The sequence below is a fragment of the Plectropomus leopardus genome, chromosome 17, assembly GCF_008729295.1.
Source record: "Plectropomus leopardus isolate mb chromosome 17, YSFRI_Pleo_2.0, whole genome shotgun sequence".
Classification (NCBI taxonomy): domain Eukaryota; kingdom Metazoa; phylum Chordata; class Actinopteri; order Perciformes; family Serranidae; genus Plectropomus; species Plectropomus leopardus.
Window position 1 is genome coordinate 31048240 of NC_056479.1, and position 18893 is coordinate 31067132.

At 43.7% G+C, this 18893-nt stretch overlaps 3 protein-coding genes across 4 annotated transcripts in view; 1 reads left to right on the forward strand and 2 right to left on the reverse strand.

Annotated features, from left to right (window-relative positions):
* tspan35 (tetraspanin 35) overlaps nucleotides 1-3444 on the reverse strand; it is an 11038-nt gene extending 7594 nt beyond the window's left edge. The window contains exons 1-2 of one of the 2 annotated variants that reach the window (XM_042505777.1): nucleotides 3071-3444; nucleotides 979-1101 (exon numbers count right to left, since the gene is read on the reverse strand). The gene's annotated coding sequence lies outside the window, so the exon portion shown is untranslated. Of the gene's footprint in view, nucleotides 1-978; nucleotides 1190-3070 lie in introns of those variants that run through there. The other variant, XM_042505776.1, reaches the window with a different exon arrangement.
* Nucleotides 3445-4186: 742 nt separating this feature from the next.
* znf653 (zinc finger protein 653) lies at nucleotides 4187-13581 on the reverse strand. The gene is given in 11 exon segments (XM_042505137.1): nucleotides 4187-5022; nucleotides 5910-6009; nucleotides 6090-6207; nucleotides 6308-6372; nucleotides 6375-6421; nucleotides 7562-7646; nucleotides 9413-9590; nucleotides 10260-10786; nucleotides 11150-11467; nucleotides 12736-12776; nucleotides 13143-13581. Coding segments are annotated over 11 exon segments (1989 nt in total). The 5' UTR covers nucleotides 13475-13581; the 3' UTR covers nucleotides 4187-4844.
* Nucleotides 13582-13748: 167 nt separating this feature from the next.
* Nucleotides 13749-18806, forward strand: swsap1 (SWIM-type zinc finger 7 associated protein 1). The gene is made up of 3 exons (XM_042505148.1): nucleotides 13749-14327; nucleotides 15549-16061; nucleotides 16110-18806. Exons 1-3 carry the CDS (start codon nucleotides 14016-14018, stop codon nucleotides 16236-16238), a joined length of 954 nt encoding a protein of 317 aa, XP_042361082.1. The 5' UTR covers nucleotides 13749-14015; the 3' UTR covers nucleotides 16239-18806.
* The last annotated feature ends 87 nt before the right edge of the window (nucleotides 18807-18893 follow it).

Sequence of the window (18893 nt, forward strand, 5' to 3'; positions counted from 1 at the left end):
CCAGGGGCAGCAGCCCAACACGTTACTAAGATTTTAGGACATTTCTGAGACTGTAGGAGGCTTCTAGGATTTTAGGCTTCCAGAATTTTAGGACATTTGTCCACTTTTAGGACATTTCTAGGATTGTAGGATGCTTCTGGAATTTAAGGACACTTCTGTTGATCTTTAGCACATTTCTCACATTTTAGGACTTTTCTTGGATTTGAGAAAATTTCTGGGATTACAACACATTTCGAGGATTTTAGGACACCTCTTGCATTTAAGGACATTTCTTGGATTTTAGCACATTCCTCAGATATTTGGACAGTTCTAAGATTTAGATTTAGGATGTTCCAAGTACTTTAGCATGTTTCTCACATTTTAGGACATTTCTAGGACTTTAGACAATTTGTAGGAGTCAGGGACATAGGATTTAAGGATATTTCTCCTATCTTGAGATCTATCTATGATTTTAGATCATTTGTAGGTTTTTAGCACATTTATAGGATTTAAGCACATTTCTCTAATATCAGGACATTTCTAGGATTTCTGGACATTGGGGACTTAGCTAGGACATGTCTGGGGGTGCCCATCCTCACTGGAAAAACAGCGACAGTTCACTAAAAAACACAATTTTCGTGGTTTATCGTTCTTGAACAGGTCTGTAGCCTGGCAGGCGTCTCATCCTGCTATCTCTCCATCTACGTCTTTTGTATTTATTGCATTCTTATTTATTTTGCTGTTTGTATTTTAAAATGAAGTACATATACGTGCCAGTATAAAAACTACAGTCACACTTCGAGGCAGGACTGCGTCTCAGTACAGCCACGCTCAGAGGTCCTTCAGGTGGACTCTCCGTCACCAGGTTCTCCTGAATGAATGAACTTTGGCCTTGTATTTCTTACATTGTATGTGTGACATTCGCCTTATCTGAACGACGAAATCCTTTAAACCGGACAAAAAAGACTGCAAACAGAGTGACGGGTGGAAATTACTTACCAAACTGCCAAAGAAGAGAGGAAAGATGATTTACAGCAGAGGACTGACGATCAATCACAGCACCTTACTGGCGTCATCACAGGTTTGAGCAGCCGATAAAGATCAGTTGGGATCGGAGCTCAACTGTATGAAGTAAGTGAATAAATATTAATACGTCATAACCAATTCAAACCAAATATTAACCCTTTTAAACATGTGCAAATTGGCTCAGTTTCTGGCAAAAACATGGGAAGAGGGCCATGAGCAAATTAACAAGGAATGTGTACAAAAAAAGTATAAAGTTAGACAATAAATAAATAAATAAATACATTTTTCATTTCTTTCTGTAACATTTTAATATGTAATTAAGAGAATTATAAATACAGTTTTCAGGACATTTTTCCCGTGTTTTTTATAATATCGAATAATCCCTCCCAGCTAATATTCAGATCCTTTTTTTTTCACTTAGCGGGACATTTCTTACCAATTTTCTTACTAATTTATTTAGAAGTTTTAGCGTTTTAATTGTTGGTAAAAGGCGTCTGAATGCAGCACAAGAAAACTGATGTCGACCGAGGTGTTATAGTAAATTTTTCTCTTTTCAAATCTAGAACAAGAAATCATGAGTTTTTTTCTGTTCTTGTTTCTTGTTCCACATTAAACTTTATCTACACGAACATCCGGAGATCATCTGCGTGTCCGACACCGAGCCGACTGAAAGGCTCCGGTGTGTCATTCATGACGGGGTGTCACAACACTTGTGCTTTTCGGCCTTTTCTTACTATTTATGCACACCCACACTTTGTCACTCACACACACCCTTGAGTGTGTTACGCAAGAGGCAAGAACACGCCGCATCTCATTAACTATTTGTGTCAAACAAACGTCTTTCAGAAAAACATATAATACAAATACGTCATATTCACACCGTTAAGTGATTCATCATCTGGTAACAAAAGCAGCAGGAGAGAAAAAAGTGCATTAGAAACTAAAATACAGACGGAGAGGGAGACGAGAGGGGGATTTTTCCTGAGAAAGTGTCACACTAAACTGACGGGGCTTCTGATCGGAGCCTGTGGGTCAGGACGCTGGGACGCTGAAACACACAGCCCACGCCACAGATGCTCCGTCTCTGAAGGACTGAGACGGAAGAGCCCGCGTTTCTGCCGCTGTGAGAGTCGGCGTTAGCCTCGGTGACGTCAGCGGCACAGCCTGGTTTTCAAGTGCATCTAATATTTATCCACTACACTGGTACGACATCCACGGTATTTCCTGGTGTATTTATAGACCAAGCATTTGTATTTAACCCTCTGAAACCTGAGCAAATTGGTTTGACTGCTTTAAAAAACATGAAAAAAAGGCAGTGAGCAACTTCACAGTGCATGGCCCCCCAAAAAAGCAAGAAATTAGTAAAAAGTTGCAAGAAAATTCCCTGAAAATAAGCAACAAAAAAGAAATATAAAAAAAGAAAAATTTTGTAATAACTGCGCCCCCTTTTTTAAAGCTAATTTTAAGGTCATTCTCTTCGTCATTGCTAACTAATTCCTTGAAATCTGTGAGACAATTCTTGTAAAGTTGTCACTGCATTTTCGCCATGTTTTTGAAAAAAACAAATAAATAAATAAATAAAAAAAATCTAACCAATATTTTCAGGTCCCAAAGGGTTAAATAGCTTCTGAAAGAAAACTGATGCCCAACCACGTTTTGAAGGCTTAAATCATAAATCGTCTTTAAAGGTACATAATGCAGGAACGGCAGTTTGGTCCGCCTTCCTTCAGCTAGATTTGTGAGTTTTGGTGCAGTTTGGGTGTTTTGGGGAGCTTACTCTGGGCTGCGAGCTTCTTATGGTCGGACACCTGGCTGCTACCTTTTAAACTCCTGAGCGCACCTGCCTGACGTGCCCGGAAACACCCGAAAAATGAGAAGAAAATAAGGAAATACAAGAAAAGGGCAGAGTCTCTGCAGACAAATACACCAACACAAACTATTAAAACGAAGATTAAGAGGGAACACTCTTGTGCGAGTCTATTCTTAAAAAAACAAAAAACAAAACCTACATAGTATACCTAAATGGACCTTAACAGGGTTTTTTTTTTTAACACGTCTGATTTACCATTAACATCACTGCGGGAAATGTCGCGAAGGCCTTCAGAAGTGCTCCTTTAATGTAAAACATGTTCTTTCCATCTTAGCTGACCATTTGCTCTCCGTTTGAATTCATCGTTGAAACATCGGCTTGTTAGTTTCACGGGTGGAAAAAGCAGCTGCTCGTTTTTAGCTGCAACCATCGATTCTGCTGAGCGAGTGTAAGCGCCAACAGTTTCACACCTTTGCCTTGTTGCACACGGCCCGTCCCAACGGGGCAGCCAGCGCCAGTTCCCCAACGATGCGCTCGTCAAAATCACCAGACTCCATCGACAAAAACAGTAATTTAAACCTTTAGGGACCATTTTAGTCTCTTTTCTTCTTCCTGTTGTGATAACTGTGTGTGTGTTGATGCATGTGTCCTAAATGTAGTCCAGATTGTGTATTTGAGTGTAATCAGTGAATTTGCAGCTCAGCTCCTACAATAAGTCTAAAATACACTGTGGAAACTAAATAGTTACATTCAGACTGTTCAGGTCCAAAAATGCTCCATTGAAACCCATTCAAACTGACATTTTTGATCCCACAGCCATCAGAGCAGAAAAACAGGACTTGTATTATTTCTGGGTGTCATTCTGGGCTTTTGACTCTGAATTTGTCATTTTGACTATTTTCCACCTGATGAGGTCATTTTGACCATATTTGGCATCTGGAGGAAATACATGCTATTTCCACTAGGTGACCTGTCACAGTCAATGTAGCTGCTGATCACTGACATATCCCAGACTGTCAGCAGCTACACTCACACACTGACATATCCCAGACTGTCAGCAGCTACACTCACACACTGACATATCCCAGACAGTCAGCAGCTACACTCACACACTGACATATCCCAGACTGTCAGCAGCTACACTCACACACTGACATATCCCAGACTGTCAGCAGCTACACTCACACACTGACATATCCCAGACTGTCAGCAGCTACACTCACACACTGAGCACGGAGGAGATTTAAAACAAACAAACATTTTTTTCCATTTAAAAACATAGTGGCATCCTGACACAAACCTGGCATTTAAAGGGTTAAAATTCTAAAAATGAATCAATATTTGATATTTTTGATTAGGACTGATGTTGGTTAAAAAATTAACTCAATGACATAAGAAAATAATATTAATGTATATATTTTTTTAAAGCTTGATTTTGAAAAGGGCATACTGTGCGCAGAGCGACAGGCGTAAGCGGGCCCTAAGAGTTAATATTGCCGGAGACAGGCGCCGCCAGTTTATTGTTAAATTTGTGTTATTCAGTGAATCCAAACTCAGCAGCAGGAGAGCAGCTCCTGTGTTCAGAGATGTAAAATGTATGTTTTTCTGAATGGAGTCTGGCTTTGAGGAGAGCGCTGTGGCGACTTCATGTAATACAGCATACACTTCAACTCACTCTGACTTTTTTAGGACTCTAAAATATGCTTTGCTGCGGCCCTCGTCCACAGCAGTGTCTTGCTTTGCATCTGTGTCAGTGTTCCTGTCTGCTTCTCCAAACTGGGGGCCAAGGGCTTTTTTTTTCAAACGTGTTCAGAGATGTTTGGGCCCTGAAACAGTCCGTGTCCTGCACAGCTGCCACACCGGCCCACTCTGTCCCCTGCCCGTGTGCTCACGGGACACCTTCATACCGTCCTGGACACCAGACCAGACAGACGGAGCAAAGGACAGCCTGTCTCTACTTATACTTCCTCTGGTGTCCGAAACGCCGGCCCGTGCGTGCTGAGCTCCTGTCACCTGGGGTCGGAGCGCCTCAGGTCGCCTGCTTGTCCGGGTGGCTCTTCAGCTTGTGGAACTTGACGCTGTCCAGCTTCTCGAACCTCTTCTCACAGAAGTCACAGGTGAAGTTGTAGTGGGCCTCTGGAGTGTGCTTCTTCATGTGCCAGTTCAGGGACGCACGCTGGCGACACTGGTAGCCGCAGATTTCACATCTTAAAGATGGCGAGAGTGAGAGGACGAGAAGGAAGAAAACAGGGAAGAAAAGTGATGAGAGTGATGATCATGTAGATCTTTTCCATTAACCCCCAAACTGCACAAACTCAAACTGCTAATTAGGGCTGAAACAACTGGGCTACTCGAGTAATTCGAATAACTCAATTAATAAAAATCATCGCAGTAAAATGATTTGGGTCCGTGTATTCCGCTGTAACTTTTACGCACAGTATGCAGCAGGCCTAAGCTGTGAAACAAGTTTCCATGGTAACGAAAGCAGCACACACCCAAAAAAGTGACGGAGGGTGGCAGCGCGTCTTGTGTGTCTCATTAAAGGACAGTTGTGTGTTTTTGAGGTGGGGCTGTGAGACACTGATGGACAGTCTGTACAGCTACTGGTCGGCGCGCTCCAGGTCTGCAGAAACACGCGGGGCGCGTGCCCAACCGGGGTTGATATCAAAACGTGTTTTAGCCACTTTAAATACAGCGTCCACTTAGATACTGATATTGATTTTTTTTTAGAGTTTTTCCACCGCTTTACCGCGCCGTCACACAGCTACTTCCTTTGGCACTACTTTTTTCATCCGCCGCTCGGAGTATGTGAGCGGAGCGGAAATTAAAATTAACATCAACAACAGTATTATTCATGACATGAATCAACACAGTGTTTCTCCTACAATGTTACACACCGACGACACTTTCCCGACTAAACGTTAGCTTTACGTAGGACTGCGAATTTTCCCCCTCTGAGACTCCTGTGGTCTCTGCTCGCTCCGGTGTCCTCCCGGGGATCACGCGCCCCGCCCTCGGCCGGGCGCGTGATCCCCGCGGAGGAGCGAGCGAAGCTGTGAGCAGAAAAACTCTGTTTTCTGCGGTCAGCACTTACTGCAGCGGAGTTTCTCCCGTGTGCGTCCGCCTGTGGACCTCCAGGTGATTCTTACGCTTGAACGACTTCCCGCACGTCTCACAGATGAAGTCTCGCACGCCTGTGAAAACACTCAGTTACATTTGGAGCTTTACGAGGATGATACTCTGACGTGTGTGTGACACGTCTTCGCGAGCCCACCTGAGTGGATGATCATGTGGCGATGCAGGTGGTTGGACAGGTAGAACTTCTTTCCGCAGCCCGGATGGGGACAAACCTTGGTCCTCCCTTTCCTGTGAACTAGGTTGACGTGATTCTGCAGAGAAGCGAAGAGATGCTGGTCTGCTTTTAACAGACGGAGGCTGAGGTGTGAATATATATATATATATATATATATATATGAAGGAGAAGTCTCACCGAAAGCTGCTGATGGCGACGTAGACTTGACTGCAGCCCTCGTACGGACAGTGGAACATCTTGAGCATCCATCTGCCTCGATGACCGGACCTCGCCGGTTCCTCTTTGACCTGACGCTGCGGAGACACACACTGCAGGCTGAGTTCACAACGACAAGAGGACAGAAAGCGTCCTCCGAGACTCGTCCAATGTCCCCTGCATGTAGAGTACATGCATGTTCATCTTTTATCCGCAGCATTACAGGCCGATCTCTACAACTGATTTCTCGCTATTTCTAATTCCAACATGTCTGCAATGTAATGTAATTCTTTACTCTATAATGTAATCCTTTTATCTGTAGTGTAATGCAATCCTTTACTCTGTAATGTAATCCTTTACTCTGTAATGTAATCCTTTTATCTGTAGTGTAATGGAATCCTGTACCTTGTAATGTAATCCTTTTATCTGTAGTGTAATGCAATCCTTTACTCTGTAATGTAATCCTTTACTCTGTAATGTAATCCTTTTATCTGTAATGTAGTAATCCTTTTATTTATTTTGCACAATAAAAAACACAACAAACAACAACAACATCATGGTAGCAGCTGGTGCAGGTGAGATACAGAAAACCCGGAGAGGCTAATGAGAGAATCTCAGCTGAAAATCAATTACAAAAACAAATATGGAATCCTACCATCAGGATATAAAGGAAGAGCTCATCTGGTTGAAATGAAGGAAAGCAGGCACTGCTTGGAACAAATCTAAGAATTTTGGTAATAATACTCCTCTTTACAGAGTTTGTTCTCCCAAAAAGAGAGCGGTACAATAAACCATGGTTTGATATCTTTTTTGCAAAGCTCTCGGAGAGAAATGACTTCTTTAAATATTCTTTAACAGGATTTGTTGACTTTTACCCCCAAAGCATGTAAATGAATCATCTGAAAGTTTAAATTGTAGATTATGATATTCTTTTAATGGAAAAGGATTCACTTTTATTAAAACTAAGTCTGTAACAATTCATTTCTTACTTGCTGGAATATCTGTTTTTTTTTTTTTTTAGATATCTGTAACTTCTATTTCTACATTGAAAAACAGCAGTACACACAGTTTCAGAAATCTTGAACAACGTAAAAAAAAAAAAGGTGCGCAGATGTGGCAAAGATCACAAAACAAACAGAATATCAACACTCAGAAAATTTCATTTATTCAATCTGGACGTTTGAAAGGCTGACCACAGCAGCATAGAAACCTCCATGTAGAGTGTGTTTGCGGCTCACCTGCTTAGACCTCGCTGCAGCTCTCTGTCGCCACTCAGCTCCAGAGCATCAACAGCTGGCTGCAGCAGCTGCTTGTCTCTCAAATCTGCAAAGAAAGTGTGACAGTGGATTAAAAAAATCACTCATGCAGATGCTGGCTGAATCACAATAACCATCTGTAATCTCATCAAGAGCAATGCCATTTTACCAATTATCAGTTTGTGCGTGTGCGTGTGTTTAACTCCCTGTGTGTCATTCTGGGTCATTCTCCGTGTCCGTGAGCGCACATGAAACTCTTTATGAGGCGTTTTTTCCTCAGCAGCAGTTTGTGTGTGTTGGATAGATGATCTAATTCCTGATCAATTAAATGGAGCGAGAGCAAACTGTACGACTCACGAGATGAACGTTTAAGTTTCACTGGTGTTCAACGGCTACAATGAATAACTGAGCGGTGGGCTGAATATATTCCAACAGCAGTCATAATAATAATAATAAAAAACTTAATTTATAGAGCACTTTTCAAAGAAGGATTGCAGCTCAAAGTGCTTCACAATAAACAAATGCAACACAAAAAAAAAGACTGGACAAACAAAAAATCTGCAGTAAAGAAGATATAAAAGGCAAAAAGTGAAGTGAAAAGTACAGAGACCAGTGAGAACAGTAAAATAAGAGAATGGATATAAAATAATATTTACAAAAGAATTTTGTTGTGTTGTGTCCTTCAGCAGCTCAAAACTGCGTGGACATTTGCATCCACACAGAGCTGGTGGATGCTACTTTTACTTTACCTTCAGGGTGCAGAACATGCACATTGTTCAGGTTATGAATCTTATCACTGTTTAGATCAGATGTTATGATGTTTGCAGGAAATTCAAATAACCACCAGCTCTTCGTCTCCGCGCTCACTGTATGTGACTCTCAGTGGTAAGCAAATGAACTCTGTGGTCACAAGAGGCGGCCTGTAGTCCAGCACGCGATACGACAGCGTCTCTCTCAGAGTCGGCCTGCAGACTGTCATCAGGAGGCCAGAGCAGAGCGAGCGCTGGCTTCACGTCAAGTGGAAACGTGCACGTTTTTTGCTTTAACTTATGATTATGAAGTAAATGTGAAGGAAGAGCGTCAACTATTGTCCAACCAAACAGGAAGAGGACGGCACTACAGTTTCTCCTGGTCACTGTCAGTAAAAGACACCAGTAGCTAGTAAGCAAAGCTAAATATGTGTATATATATATGAGAGACTAAAACAGCACACATGAAGGAGCTCTGTAGGACGGCTCGGCTAAGAGACTGATGGAGATGTTTCCAGAGGGTCGGAGCTAAAGCAGCAAATGCACGATGGCTTTTTGTTGTGCAGCTGAAGCGATAGATGGATAACTGTTGGACGGAGAGGGATGGGCCGCGTTGGATATGGATGTAAACATCCTCAGTTGCAGAAATGGCAGACAATGGAGAAAGTTGAGTAAAAAAGAAAAAGCGCCGCACTGTTCAGCTGTGAGAAAAACAGAAATCCATCCAGTTTGCAACAGCTGCGCCAACAACAGAACCAACTGGAAACCCTGGCAATAAAAGGCCGCTTTTACCAAACCCGTAAAGGCTTGAAAAAGTAGATTTGTTGCCAAATTTAAAAAAAAAATATTGTGGATATTTTGGCTTGATTTTTGTACAGTAGGGAGAAGTGGGGTCTCATCATCCATCTTTATCTGTAGTCTGCACCCAGACCCTCTGGAGTCCTCCTCGTGCACTTAATGAAGTGTGCACGTGGACAGCCAGGTGCGTCCGCACTTCACTGACGCTCGTAAGAGCAGGAAGTCCCCACATTTGAATTCACCGTGACGTACTGTGAGCAGCAGTGCCGCTCTGACTGCGGCTCACCTGTCATGGAGTCTTCATCCTCGGCTGCTCTGAGTTTGGAGTCAGATGTGCAGACCTGGTTGTAGGTGACCCCCCCGATGACAGTGCAGGTCACTTCTTCCACGTTTCCGCCGCCCATGTTGAGCTGGATGCCCTCTGATGCCAGGGCCTCGTAGCTGGGACCAGTGATGATGATTAACTGGAGAGGGAAAAAACAGCAGCAGCTTTAGAGCAGTGGTGGTGAACTTAAGCCGCCCGCCCATTTTCTGATTCACAGTCACAATAAAGTGATGCACACTGGGAACAGTTTTTGTCCTTTTAGTCTCAATAAGGTGTCAGAGTGCAAAAACGGCATCAAAAAAGAGCTTGTTGATCAAAATAAGCGCCAATGGAGGATCCCCCACACCCCCCTACAGAGGACACAGACAAGACACTAATGCCCTAAAATTCTAAAAACATCCTAAAATCCTGGAGATGTGCTAAAATCCTAAAAATGTCCTAAAATCCTAGAAATGTGCTGAAACCCTTAAAATGTCCTAAAATCCTTGAAATGTCCTAGAAACATCATAAAATCCAAGAAACGTCCTAAAATCTTAAACTGTCCTAAAATCCGTGAAACAACCTGAAAGCCGAGAAACCTCCTAACATCCTAGAAATGTGCTAAAATCTGAAGAATATCCTAAAATTTGAGAAACGTCCTAAAACCCTGGAAACATTTTTGGGGCTGCTGCCATTGGCCCCTGGCCTCCTGGGCCAGAAGTGGCCCCTGAGCAAAGCCAGCTGAATTTCGCCGGTTTAGAGAAAAGACCTCCGTGATGTCACATCCCTCTGCACCTGAAACCTCTCTGCACAGAGCTGGTTTTCCTACCTGCGACCCCTCCAAAGCGCTCCTCTGCTCGGGGATCTCACAGCTGGTCACCACCGTCTGCAGACTCTGCGGGTCGAACAGCTCGCTCTGCTCGTGTACCTGCAGGGGCGGCGGGACCGACGGCTCCGGCTCAGCTCCCAGCGCGACCGGGCCGCTCAAGCTATGCGACAGCACCGGGTCCCCGTCTGTCTTCTCCAGTTTAGCAGCTAAGTCCGCCGTCACGGTAACGCACTCGTATCCGTGCGGCATCGTCCTGATTTCCTCCTGTCCGTCTCCTCGCCGCAGATCCTCCTCCTCCTCCTCCTCCTCCTCCTCCTCCTCCTCTGAGGGGATGGAGTGAAACGCCGCCGCGGGGGAGGCTTGCTGTCGCTCCATGACCATCTCCATGTCCCACACAGACGGTCCTGTCAGGGGGACGTCCTTGGAGGACGCCTCGACACTGGGCTGGTGGTCCAGAGCTGCAGCCGGTTCTGGCGGGCTCACGGCTGCACGATGAACCTGAGAAACATCCAGGTTTCCTCCCACATCTGCACAACAGCAGGAGGATATAAAGAGCTTACTCACCCAGGTGCAAGTATACTTATTAAAATGATCATTTTTACAAAGACATTTTTCCTATAACATGATTTCAAATACATAATAATTATAAATTCTGTTTCTGTTGCCTTTCTTCTATGTTTTCAAAAGAAACAACAGGCTCAAGTTTCAATCGTTTAAACGCTTGAGAAAGGCACCTGAACGCAACACCAGAAAACTGGCGTCACTTTAGGTTTCAGAGGGTTAAGTCTAATGTGAATGAATGAAAATCAACACAGCTCTGCTGATTAATCATGGGCTCATAACAGCACTAAAAGTACGTTTACTTCCGTATGCTTTGTTGGTTTCTGCACCTTTGAACCGTTTGTGAGCCTCCTTTCTCCTCCTCCTGCTCACTGCACCTTTGGCCACGTGCACACCCGGTTTGGCTGCGCCCTCCTCGTCGCCCTCTCCGTGCGCTCCGTCCTCACGCTCGGAGTCACTGGCCTCCCTCGCTGGGGGGAAAAGGTGTTGCACAAAGGAGTGTCTGGAGTCGCAGTGCCAGATGGCGGCGGTGGAGGCGTCGGGCTGAGGCTCCAGGGCTCGCAGCTGCGGCTCGTGAGGACAGGAGCGGGCGTGCTCCTGGTACCAGCACACCAGGCTCTGCAGGCCGCACTCTCGCTCCCTCCTGCCTGCCAAACAACACCGGTCAGCCGACACCTGGATTTAAGGAGGACTTTCTCGTATTTACATGTTTCTAAGGACACTTCCGGCTGGATAAACACTACATCCTAACTGGACTCCAGTTTAATGACGAGCAGATTTTCACATTCAGGTGCAGCTCAAAAAACTAGAATACTGCGAAAACGTTCATTTCCTTCACAATTTAATTCAAAGAATTGTACATTCACTAAGTATGTTCATTTATATACTCAATACTTTGGTCGGGGCTCCTTTACTATGATTTACTGTATCAACGTGGCACAGAGCTGAAGGCCATAATTACCAAAATTAAAAAATAAAAATGTGACACATTTTATTTTATGTAATGAGTCTAGAATATATTCAATTTTCCATTTCTTAATTAACCGATGGAAAATGTTTCACAATATTCACATTGTTTGAGATGCACTTGTACAGGAAATTTGCTCTGGTGTGTTGATGCATCACATAAACACAGTAACAGAAAATTAGAATTGAAAAAGTACTGCATGAATCAATAAAACACAAATATAGAAGAAACTTTTTTTTTTTTAAACAAAAAAAGGAAAACATACTATAAAAAATATCTACAATATATCTGAATTAAAATGACAAAAAGAAAAAGAGTGAGAACAACAACTCCTGCTGCAAAACCAAACACAAAACTAACACTGCACACAATCTTCTCTCTATGGAAGCCCATTTCTGCCAAAAAAAACACGGACGAAAGCTACAACTGAAAAAACAATTACTTAAACTAAAGGCAAGTCAAAATTATAAGATACTCGGTCATAACTATGGCGCTTGTGAAGTCACGTTAAAGGACATTAAAACCACATTTTGTCAAAACTTTAAAAAGGTGACTTCTTCGTGCTGAAGTTATTTCCACAAGAGCTCGATTACTCTTTTATAGGACAGATCCGAAAATGCACATCAGTTATCTAGAGCCCAGAGTTTAGTAAAGTAGACGGTTGGACTTTTGTAATGTTGTGGTTGAAAAAACGAGTGAGTAATTTTCAGAACATATTTTCTGGTGTGAGAGATTTTGTCGTTGTCTCTGACCTGATGTTTCGGTCCTTAACAGCAGTAATGCAGCTGTGGTTCGCTCTGATTGACTCTTGTTTTATGGCAATGTATGTTGAGACAAATAGAGAACTTTGTCAGCTTCATACGTGTCCCTCGGGCACGGGGACACCGGCAACACGTGCCTTCATTGTCCACACTGAAGACGGCGACTCTTTAAGTCGGCAACACTCACCTTTTTTCTGTTTCACTGAGGCGTCTGCAGCAAACTTCTTCCTGTAACACAGAGGCCAGTGAGCCGGTCAAAAACTGGTCAGTTTGAGCAGAAAACACACGTCACAACATCAGAGTGTTTCCTGGACTGTTGTGCTGTTTCGGGAAATGTTATTTTGTTTTGGAAAGTGTCGTTTTTTTGCGATATCTTAAAGTGTTTTCTGAAATATTGTAGTGTTGTGAGAAATGTTAATTAGTTTTCTGTTTGCACCCTCAGGACCATCGTGGAAAACATTTGCGGTAAGCACCACGTTGTCTGCGCTGTCTCTCGTGTGATAAATAACGAACAGTCCCTAACTCCGCGGGGCGACATGATGGCGGTAAACTGAGGCTCCAACAGCCGCTCTGCTCGCCCGGAGCCGGCCTCACCCGCTCTGGTCCTGCCGGTCCTGGTCTCCGTAGGTGGAGTGGAGCAGGATCAGGTACTCGGCCAGTCCGGCATCGCTCAGGCTGGTCCTCCGGCGGAGCTCGCTCCACAGCCGGTGCGCCTCTCCCAGGTACACGCGCCTCACGTCGTACTTCTTCCGGGACTCGAGGCGCCTCTGAGCTCGGTCGGTGTCCGTGAGTCTGGGTCGGCCTCTGCACCGCCTCAGACCCCCTTTCTGCGGGTCCCCGGCTCGGTCAGCGTCCAGCGGAGCCTCCAGCTCTGCCAGGCGGAGCGCCATCTTGGACTCAACAGCTGTGTTGTGATTGCCCGGCATCCCGGAAGTTATCAGACTTAACCGGAAGTGCCGAAACAGATTCCTTCTGTGATTGTTTTCCGACACCACCAGCTTCTGAAGCAGGGGCCCCAAATGACAAGAGGCCGGGGTGGGTGTTGGTGATCCTCCACCGGCACTTTTTTTTAAAACAAGCTCTATTCGGATACTTTAAAAAAAAAAAAAAAACAGATTCGTATGTAAACTAAAAGTACAAAAACAATTCACGATGTAAATCACTATTTTGCTGTGAATTAGAAAATAGGCGGTTGCGGGGCCACTCGACTCCATATCCATGTCCAGATTTGGCCCGCGGGCCGTAAGTTGAGTGTCACTGTCCTAAACTAATCCTGTCTGTCCAAATATTATTAAGATATAAAAAGAAAAGTATTCAGCCCGAGAGCCGCGGCGGAACTGTACGGCACACCGCGTTTTCCACACGGACCGCAAACGCATGAACACCGACCAAAATGTAAACAGACGAAACAAACGCGGGAAAGTTCAGTGAACATTTTTCTCAGACGACAGGAAAACAGCAGCGGCCATGACAGACATTTTAGGACTCGTGTTCAGGACTTTTGCGTCGCAGACGGATGTAAAGCAGCAGCTCGCTGCCGGTCTGCCGCCCCCTGCAGCCGGCAGCAGCGCTCTGCTGGTCGGCCGCTCCGGGACCAGCCGCTCCGGGACCAGCCGCTCCGGGACCAGCCCCTCCGAGATCAGCCGCTCCGTGCTGCTGCTGGCGGCCGTGACAGCAGCCTCGGAGGCCGGCGTCAGGGTGGTGTTCTTCAGCCGGACTCAGATCCAGAGCCTCCCGGTGTGTCTGCAGCAGAGTTTTCTGAGCGCGGACAGGCTGAAGGTACACAGCGCTGTAGACACAGTAAACACCACTGGGACTTTAAACTCGCTTTAAAACACGCACGCACGCACGCACGCACGCACACGCACACACGTGTCTGATCCGGGACCGGAGGTGACGGGGGTCTCGGCGGTGAGCGGACACGCGCCGCAGAGCCGTGTATATAACAAACTCCAACACAAAACTTTGTTTAGATGTTTAAAAAAACCCTGAAACTTTCATCATTTACAGCAACTTCCCCACAAGCTTTTTTTTAATAAAGTCAAGCAAAAAATATAAATAAAAAGATGAATAAAAAAAAATCCTACCTGAAGTTTTACAGAGTTAGAGTTCCTCTCATGCTGACAAAGTGTCTGTACTTTTGAACAAATTCATTGTATCTATTATCACTAAAATAAATACCGAGAACATAATCGGCAAAATGCCGAATATTGGCCCCAATATTAATCTGTCGACCCCTATATACACGTACATACACACATAAATATTCACCATGCATGCCTCATCAAACAGGAATTAGGACAAAAACAAGAACAGATCAACCTGAACACACACACACACACACACACACACACACACACACACACACAGAAAAAACAAAGTCATACCAAACTCTCGTGTCCCTTCTTACCGCCTGTTTCTCTCTTCTGCGGCTGATTTCCTCCAACACGTTGTTTTTAAAAACACGGTGAAATTCATCACACGTTCTGCGTGTTTTCTCTTCCACACGACAGCTGCTCCATAAATTAACCCCTTTGTTTCTTGAACATACACGTTCGTCTCATCATGTGAACTTCATCTGAAACAACTTGTGGATATTATTAGGCAGCAAGCTTTTTGTCAACGAGTGAAAACTCATATTCGAACATACAGTATGTTCATTGTTTTCCACGTGTTCCACACTAAGAAAGGAAAACAAATCGGCATGCATCGTAGATCATCGAACTTTTTAACTTGACCCCAAAAGGTCATGTTTTATGTTGAAGCAAACATTTGGACAAAATTGTCCCTACCCCAAGTAACTGATGTCAGTCCATGTTTTTTTTTATGTAAAACTGATCTTAAACTGTATTCTGCTCGGCGCTGAAAAAGTCTCAAACTGAACTTTCCTTCAGGAGGAGCCCCATCTTTGATATATCATAAAAATAATCACATTTCTGACCAGCTACATTCATTTATTAAGCTTCTGTCTGTCAATCTACTTCTTATTTTTCTTTAAAGAAAATCAAGTTTTCCTATCCCAGGACACTTGAGGAGCTGCTGCAGCAGGTGGCCAGCCTCCACGAGTCGTCCAACACGTCTCCCAGCCCTCCCTCGCTGATCATAGTCGACAGGCTGGACGGTTATCTGTGTGGTGCTGCAGGCGGCGGCCACGGTGGATTTCAGCCGGGAGAGCAGTCCTGCGCCGCGCACCTCTCCGCGCTGCTGTGCGACAGCGCCGCCTTCCTCACACGGCTGCTGAGGCAACGCTGCTCGAGCTCCCCCGCCTGCCGCGTCATCGTCTCTTTCCACTCTGAAAAGGACATGTTGCAAGCCGGTGCGGAGACCTCTTCCACAGATCCCATCCTCGACGTTCTAGATCGGTATTTCCCGGTGCGCTGCACTCTGGATCGAGACCGGAGCTATGAGGCCACAGCAGCTGGACTGCAGGAGGTGTGGCACGTTTACTTTTCTGGGACGGGCATCACAGACCCTGACCCTGACCCTGATCCTGATCCTGACCCTGACCCTGACCCTGATCCTGACCCTGACCCTGATCCTGATCCTGACCCTGACCCTGACCCTGACCCTGATCCTGACCCTAACCCTAGCTTTAACCCTGACCCTGACCCTGACCCTGACCCGGCTGCAGCACGAGAGTGGCAGTTGTTGATTTCCACTGATGGTTCAATGGAGTTTAAGATGGTTTGAAAACGTCTGTATCAAAGACTGTCGCAGCAGAAAGTTGAAGGTGGATTTGTGTGCATTTTTTCGGGAAAATGCTGTTTTTTCTTTGGCGGTTGGTTGTTGGAAGTGAGGATGAGAAGCAGTATGAGAGGCCTTTACATGCCATCTTCCACGTTGAGCAGATGGTTTGTTTTCAGGATGGTTTCAGCCGTCTCTTCCTGTTTACTGATCAGAGCAGTTCTTGTCTTTGATCCGAGCGTCGCTCCTCTGGTACCAAACCAGCCGCTCAGCTCCGTGTTTCCCTAAAGAACCACCAAACCTACATCAAAGGAGTATCAGTGATGAAAAGCGACTGCTGTCGCCTCACTAAGCTTCCCGCAGAGCCTCAAAAACTCTTAAACGGCACTGAATTCGTCAATGTAAAGATAAGGCCTTAATTGATATTATATTGAGTTAAAAATGCCCAGACATTAGTTTTTTTTTCTGATGTTGCCTTGTAAAATCTCAAAATAATTAACATCTATTTTTTGTTAAATAATTTACCACATTCCTCCTCTTTAACACGTCAGGAATGAATCCAGGAAGTGAAGTGAGACACAAAGAATCGCCGAGAAAACCGTCCAGAAATGCCAAATATTCCCACTTATGTTGGTAAACTAAATAGATACTTTTATGAAAATATAATATGTTTATTGTCTTACATGTGTTTCGCTCTAAAAAGGTCTGGGTTTTTTTCCAACATTTGATGTAAATAATCTAAATTTTTCCCTGGACAGAAAAAGCCATGGTTTGACTTGCCTACACGAACCCTGAATAACAAAAACCATTAAGACACGTTTCTGCTAAAGAGCTCAAAGGCTCAAGTTTGGCTCCCGCTCGCTGAGCTGAACTGCCAATGAACAGTGTTTTCATTCACCGTCGACTCCACTGACAAAGGCCAAAGGACACGCCGCAGCGACTACAGCGACAGAATCTCAGCGGCGTCCCAAACCCGACCTTCGTGTTGGTGTGTCACGGCCGTTACCGCTGATACAGCACGATGTGATCTGCCGCTCGCCCTCTCAGATCTCAGCTAACAGGACCGCAGTGGTTGTAGATGTACAACGTTTAATGAATGTTAAAAGACACAAAGTTTTGTCAAACATGTGAATAAAATGTTACACAATAAAAACATTAACACAAACATTGAGGACTGTTTTAAAATGAACGGTGGTTACCAACATTTTCAGCTGAGGACCCCTGAAAATTAAGCAAAGTCTACTGCGACCAAAGGTCAAAAAACAAAACACCGTACATCAAAATAAACATTTTGTAAAGCACATTTAGGATTTTTTAAAAAATTATTATTTTTAATTTATTTTTCATATCCTTTTAATCTTCTTGTGACCCTCAGTTTTGTTTTGTAGGGCCTAGAGGGGTCCCGTCCCTCAGGTTGAGAACCACTGATTTACTACATTGGCACGGTCAACGTGTGAGATGTTGGACTGAAGTATTTGATATCAAAGTTTTTTAAGTATTTTATACATCAGAAGAAAAATAGAAAACACTTATTGTGAAAAATAAACAATTACTAATGCAGAATATTATTTTAAAACTTTCTGGAAAACATGAAACAGCAGTACGCTACTTAAGTAAACTAAGATCACGTTCTCTGAAAATATATGTTGAATAGGGGAAAAAAGCCTGAATAATACGTGACCCACACATGTAAAATAATGGGAATTAAAAAATGGATTTAAAAAACAATCATCTCTGATCAATTATTAATTGCTGTTGTGAAAAACATGCATTGATTGATAAGAAATCGACTTTTGGTTGTGGGTTTTGAGCTTTGTTTTCTTTATTTGTCTGTTACCCTATAACTTTAATCTTCAAAAAATATTCAGCAATGTAAAGAAATGCTTTTATATATCTTTAGCTACTATTATAATAAATTCTTCTAAGCTATAAAAGCAAACAATCATGAAAACCTTTTTTTTAAAAAAAAAAAAAAAAGCAGTGAATGAAATGTTTTGAATAGAAACATCCATGTTAAGACAAACTGTACATGTTCTGCCCTGTAGATGGCAGCAGTGACTAAAAACGTGATAATGAAGACCTACTAACGGCTACAGTTACACGAGGATGAATTTTGCCTACAGTCGTACTAATTATACTTTGTTTGTTCCTGGATGATAAAATACAAAAGTCATCATCATTATATGATTATTTACAGATACAGTGAGTTTCTTCCAGTTCGGAAATGACATTAACATAACAGCTGTAGGGTTCAAGTGTTGGTTCTTTTTGAAGACTTAAATTTCTAAAATCTGATCATAAATATATAGTTTCATTTAAAAACATACTTGAATTTCCTAAAACGGCTTTGCACTCAACAAACGTTGAGTCAAGTTTGCAGTTTGCAGCCCCGTCACCAAAAGAAAAGGTTGCACGTTTCTGCAGACCACAGATTCAAACATAGGAGTTATTTGGTGACCCCTGGACGCTTTTCCAGCTGCTATTGTGCTGCCAAATGTAAGTATTTTAATCTTTTAAAACATGATTAAAGTGGTTTGATTTCTTTCAAAAATGTGGCGAGAAGGCAATGAGCAACTTAACAAGAAATGGCCTAAAAATTAGCAAAAAAAAGATAGAAAAGTGCTGTATTTCTTTCTGTAACATAATTTTAAATCCAAAACT